The sequence below is a fragment of the Diaphorina citri genome, unplaced genomic scaffold (assembly GCF_000475195.1).
Source record: "Diaphorina citri unplaced genomic scaffold, Diaci psyllid genome assembly version 1.1 scaffold1548, whole genome shotgun sequence".
NCBI classification, from domain to species: Eukaryota; Metazoa; Arthropoda; class Insecta; order Hemiptera; family Psyllidae; genus Diaphorina; species Diaphorina citri.
This window is the reverse complement of record NW_007378974.1, coordinates 66,793-72,997: the sequence shown is the minus strand read 5'-3', so window position 1 is coordinate 72,997 and position 6,205 is coordinate 66,793. Positions and strand designations below refer to the sequence as shown.

At 40.7% G+C, this 6,205-nt stretch overlaps 2 protein-coding genes across 2 annotated transcripts; both read right to left on the bottom strand.

The window, feature by feature from the left end:
* Positions 1–566: 566 nt before the first annotated feature.
* LOC113470383 (transient receptor potential cation channel trpm-like) lies at positions 567–1,658 on the bottom strand. The gene is made up of 2 exons (XM_026828771.1): positions 1,501–1,658; positions 567–748 (listed from the first exon to the last, which is right to left on the bottom strand). Exons 1-2 carry the CDS (start codon positions 1,612–1,614, stop codon positions 617–619), a joined length of 246 nt encoding a protein of 81 aa, XP_026684572.1. The 5' UTR covers positions 1,615–1,658; the 3' UTR covers positions 567–616.
* A 1,355-nt stretch (positions 1,659–3,013) lies between these two features.
* On the bottom strand, positions 3,014–4,558 carry LOC103516336 (actobindin-B/C-like). Its single transcript, XM_026828770.1, has 3 exons — positions 4,454–4,558; positions 3,774–3,970; positions 3,014–3,247 (listed from the first exon to the last, which is right to left on the bottom strand). Exons 1-3 carry the CDS (start codon positions 4,506–4,508, stop codon positions 3,092–3,094), a joined length of 408 nt encoding a protein of 135 aa, XP_026684571.1. The 5' UTR covers positions 4,509–4,558; the 3' UTR covers positions 3,014–3,091.
* Positions 4,559–6,205: the final 1,647 nt, after the last annotated feature.

Below are 6,205 nucleotides of genomic sequence, written 5' to 3'. Positions count from 1 at the left end.
CGTTCTCAGCCACCCAACCCTTAGAGCTCCATTATTATGTGGTCAAATTTTCAAATAAATGCCTTGGCTGGGATCGAATCCACGCCCTCCTGTTACCAGGTGAGCGTCTTGACCATTACTCCACTGAGGCAGAAGACGGAGTTAGTACATAGAAACGAAATGATTGTAAAAATCATAAAAGAGATGGTACTCTTAATAAAATTGTGATATTTTAAGCAGGGTCATCACTCATCAGTGACAAAAGGCACACTGATAAAACCGAAAGAACCATTGTGCAATCCGAAAGGATTGTTGGTAAAATCGAAGGAACCATTACTTAAACTTAAAGGATCGTTGGTGAGACCGAAAGAACGGTTGTTGAAACCAAAAGAAAAATTGATACAATGAGCAAGCTTTCCATAAAACCAATTGGTCCTTTTTGTTTTATCTCACAAATTTAATCAGGAGTGTAAATAAAACCAAAAGGATGACCCTTGATAATGTTAAAACCAAAATAGCTCATCCCTAAAGGATTTAGCTAAAAGCTCTATTGGGATCCCTGGTCAGTCTTACCGATAAGCTGCGTGCTTATATTACCAGCAAAATAACAGCACGGAAAGCTGACATCATCATCATCTTACCGATAAGCTCCTCCCATCAACTTGTTAATGACCAATCCGATATCGTGTAGCGTGTACATGTAGCCTCGGGGTATATGGGGCCTCACGTCTCTCAATATGAAGCCCATCGTGTTACTTGGGCCTTGTTTCTGCAAAATAGATTAATCTTACTTAGTTATTTACCATACTTGTTGAAAGATATGAACATCTAGTTAAAAGCATTTGACGTTCGCCCAACACCAGCTTGAATTCAAGTAACCAAAATAGGATTCTATCCGGGTAAAACCCAGTATAGAATAAGGGTAGAAAACCCAGGTAAAACCCGGGTGGAAAAGCGGATAGGATCGGAGTATAAACTTCAGATTTCTTAACACCAATTATCTATCATACATCAAAATCTTATAATAGGCTAGCGAGAAAAATGTGCTTAGGACTGCCCTCCGTGTTTTGCTTTATTAGTTTATTATTTTTACTATCGTAGGTGCCTTTGACTATCTGTGACGGATAAGCTATTTCCTTTTACCCCTTTTCAGATATTCTGCATTGTAATTTCGAAGACGTCATACATATCTCTCTAGAGGAAAACAAAGCCATCGTTATGATAGGAAGGTGAAAAAAATCTTCCCCCTTCTCTCCAAGTCTCCAGAGAGGAAACAAGGTCACGAAAGAAACTGAATATTTCGACATTTCCTCTGAGATTCCATTAATAATATAAAAGGGGTCATCAATGTCAAAACTAGATGACAGGTGCAACCAAAAACTGCATTCAAACTCTTGCACGAACTACACCAAGAGAATAGGAAAACTTTCCTACCTGCACCACTTTGAACAAGTTTAACATCTTCCATTCTTCCAAAGCTTTTCATAAGTTGGAAACTTTTGCTTCCTCTCTTTAACTTACCGTATTGTAGAGTTCTTCGAGTCTGGGAATGGTTAGGAACTTTCGCATGCTCACTCCGTTTTCGAGCAGTAGCTTGACGAAATCTATTCGGTCATGCTCCAGAGCTTGCATCATTGCTTCGTCCAGGGCACCTGAAAAGGGTATGGCGTTTTCTTGATAATGGTTGTTGGGAGCTTCCGAATATAATAATATTAATGTGAACGCCTACTTATGTAATTAAGTACCTATCTTATTCCTAGAAATCGTAGGTTATCCATATTTTCAAAGGGTGAATCATGGAGTAAGTCCATGGCATTAAGTACCTATCTTATTCCTAGAAATCGTAGGTTATCCATATTTTCAAAGGGTGAATCATGGAGTAAGTCCATGGCATTAAGTACCTATCTTATTCCTAGAAATCGTAGGTTATCCATATTTTCAAAGGGTGAATCATGGAGTAAGTCCATGGCATTAAGTACCTATCTTATTCCTAGAAATCGTAGGTTATCCATATTTTCAAAGGGTGAATCATGGAGTAAGTCCATGGCATTAAGTACCTATCTTATTCCTAGAAATCGTAGGTTATCCATATTTTCAAAGGGTGAATCATGGAGTAAGTCCATGGCATTAAGTACCTATCTTATTCCTAGAAATCGTAGGTTATCCATATTTTCAAAGGGTGAATCATGGAGTAAGTCCATGGCATTAAGTACCTATCTTATTCCTAGAAATCGTAGGTTATCCATATTTTCAAAGGGTGAATCATGGAGTAAGTCCATGGCATTAAGTACCTATCTTATTCCTAGAAATCGTAGGTTATCCATATTTTCAAAGGGTGAATCATGGAGTAAGTCCATGGCATTAAGTACCTATCTTATTCCTAGAAATCGTAGGTTATCCATATTTTCAAAGGGTGAATCATGGAGTAAGTCCATGGCATTAAGTACCTATCTTATTCCTAGAAATCGTAGGTTATCCATATTTTCAAAGGGTGAATCATGGAGTAAGTCCATGGCATTAAGTACCTATCTTATTCCTAGAAATCGTAGGTTATCCATATTTTCAAAGGGTGAATCATGGAGTAAGTCCATGGCATTAAGTACCTATCTTATTCCTAGAAATCGTAGGTTATCCATATTTTCAAAGGGTGAATCATGGAGTAAGTCCATGGCATTAAGTACCTATCTTATTCCTAGAAATCGTAGGTTATCCATATTTTCAAAGGGTGAATCATGGAGTAAGTCCATGGCATTAAGTACCTATCTTATTCCTAGAAATCGTAGGTTATCCATATTTTCAAAGGGTTGCTCAGCCTTACTGACGCAAATGAACGTGCAATAGCTGCAGCGAATCATTGGAGAAATCAAGAGTATAGCCGGACGGAAAAAAGAAGATTATTAGATTGGTAAACTTCTTACCTAATTATTTCTTAATTTGTACGGGCGTTTGTCAATTCCCCCAATATCGTAACGATTTTCCCATTTGTAAAATCTGAAGCCCTAGAGATGTCAAATCCCCGGATAGTTACTAGTTATTATAAAAGGTACATGTTGATTTCCCTGATCTGATGGTCAACGTCTTAAGCAAAGGATATAAAATATGAAATTTTCGTTCATCTGTGAGGGTCTTGCTTGGCTAACTTACCGCTCAGGTTCGGTTTACTTCTATCGTTCACTTTGACCTTTCTTAGTTTGACTCCTTGTTGGATTTCACTGAGCAGAGCGTTGTGTACCGCGTCCACATCTTTCTTCTCCGATTCAAATACGAACTGAAATCAACAACCAAACAGTTAGACTTTAAAGGTGTGTCCACAATCGATCGGCTGTCGATCAATATCGACTGAACCGTCCACACTGCCTCGACAACATAGATTCACCTCGTCGTCGATCGACTCTGTTTGGACACACCTTAAGCAGTGTCCACACCACATTACGGTCGGGCATTATCAAAATATATACAGGATTTTGGTGCAAAAGTCCTATATACTGGACTCCGCACACATGGATTTCGATTTCGCACACTCCGCAGAAAAGTTCACCATTTCAATGTAATGTAATTGTCAGGCGATTCTACATCCGTCTGAAACACGCGGCAGTGCGCTAGGCCAGGTTCCATTAACATTATATTAGGTCAGACACTCATTATTAGGTAGACCTGACAGACGGACCTTTTCGCCGTACCTGTCAGGTCTATCTTATAGCGTGTGTGCTCATTAGGTATCGCATAGATCTGACAAGACGGACCTGATCAGCCATACCTGTCAGGCCTACTTGATAGTGAGTGGCTGGCCTTACCTTTTCGCCCTCATCTCCCGCGTCCTTCTTCACGACGGATATAATAGGCGCACTGCGGTCATTACACTGGACATGCCGCAGTTTCTTCCCCTGTTCCACCTCCTTCATCATGTCCGACCAGTCGGGCCGCCTCCGGGGCCGGCTCTTGAGCTGCTCTATCCGCTTCTTCTGCGTCTCGCTGAGAGGGGCTTTGTTTTCTGCGGAAAAAAGTTTGAAGAGGGTATTAATTGATGGGTTTTGGGGCTCCGTTTTGTGTGGAAAAGAGTTTGGGATTAATGGGGCATTTTCCGGAAGAAAAGTTTTAGACTAATCTAGAGTTATAGAGGAATTTGGTTAGGGATTTTACCGGAAGAAAGGAAGTTTTAGATAAATCTACTTACAGCTCTAAAGAATAATAAGTTTTGAATTTTCTTGAAGAAAGAAAGTTTTAGATGAATCTAGAGTTCCAAAGGATAGGTATTAATTCTCGACTTTCAGATGATGTGAATTGGGGATTTTGCGGAAAAAACGGAATATATTAATATGAAATTTTGTGGAAGAAAGAAGTTTTAGAGGATGTCAAGTAATTGCGGAGTTTTATAGGCCACCTACTGATAGGGGATTTTGCGGAAAAAAGGAACGTTTTAGTTTGGGACTTTGTAGCAAGAGAATCGTCAAGTCGATAAAACTATTCCACATACCTGACTTGGTAAAAAGTTGTCGAATGTATAAGATTAATTTAATCAAGCCATTCATGTCTCACGCATGCCATTTCATCTTCTTTTGTTTCAAGATTGGGCCACATAATTACTAAGCGCTGGTTATCGTGCTTAAACTCCATACACAAAAAGTCCCCTCTGAGGCTTACAGATGTATGGGGCAAACAGCCCTCCCTAAAGGATGGGTTAAGCTAATATGAATCTACGAAGGGTTAAAGGTAGGTAGAGAATGCTCCAGGATATTGACCTCGCCTTTGTGGATTCTTCTCAAGATTTTTAATGTCTAATTCGGTTGCTCCTTCGAACTGGTGTGCCGGGACGCAACTTCAGTGTTGCTTTGAGGTCGCCTATGGGTTTGTCGCGAGAGATTGGAGAGTCCCGCGTGAGAAGATCGCGTCTGAGAAGTGTGCCGCGGTGGCAACAACTTTGAGAAGTACTGCGTCTAATCTGTCCGAAAAAGTATATTTTTTTTTTGCGCGCTCACACTGGTACGAGTACGAGGCCACTACTACTCGTAGTTTATTGCAGAAATTTGCAAAATTTCGAGTGTTTTTTCTATTGCTTAACCTGCCAATATGTCGAAGGTAGGAGAAATATCGTTTATACCTATGCTTCCATGACTTACCACGCAACTGGTGGCGAGTATGGGTCCATGAATTACCACGCAGCATTGCTCTCCGCCTATAACGCTTTTCGTCCAATGAGAGCCACCCACTATGTCTCCTGGAAGCTACTTGGATACTAATCGCTCGCGGATTTCCGATGATCAATATGATTTCACGAGACCCGGGAAGCAAACTTTAAACAACCATTTCAATTGTACATCCTACGACGCCAAACACTAGGCCGCGAGCTTACGAGAACAGGCAATGGGTCTTAGCTAGTGGTCAACATGGTCGAAGACAGTCGCGTCGAATTCGATGTCGGTCCAAAACACAATCCATACTGCATCGGACACAATAGATTCCCATGGTGTCATTGTGCGGTACACAGTGGGGTGACAGTAATACGTCGAAGTGGGTAGACCTGTTAGAGACCAAGTAAACTGACCAGATAAACCTGTAACCTTTTTTTCCCGTTTGATAACGCACTACAGCCTGAGCACGGATTTGAAACCACTGTAGATCCCTATCTCACCACAGTGTATAACTGCTCATGTGGCTTGACAAGCTGGTTTCGTTTTAGTCTCCACGACCCCAGCGAGACAGACTTGTTGGAACGATCCTCACAGGCGAGGATCAGACTGTGGTACACTACTATTACTCCTGTCATGTAGAGTAACAGAGAAGGATGGATTCTACAACATATAGTTCTCCAGAATGAACGTAAAACAATTTGACCTTTGATAGGCCGGGAAACTCATTTGGGTCATCTTCAATCAAAATAACCGAATATCGTCACACTCCAAACATGAAGAACAGAAAAAAAATAGTAACACTACTTATCTTACGAACTTTCATCAGAAGAAAAAAAAGAGAATCGAAGTCTAACAAATATATTTTCAAAATAGAAACCGTAACAAACAAATATTAGACCCAATAAATATAACGGGAAATCAAACTGGCCCTATCACAAATCAAACCAAAAAATCAATGCCCCCCCTCTCCATAGATACACACCCGCACAACCGCCGCACCGTCCCTCGCAGAAACAAAAAGGGTGGAACGTCAGTCATGAGAAAGCACAGGAGTGGTGTGTAGCGAATTTTAGTTAGAATACTAGCGCGATGACATT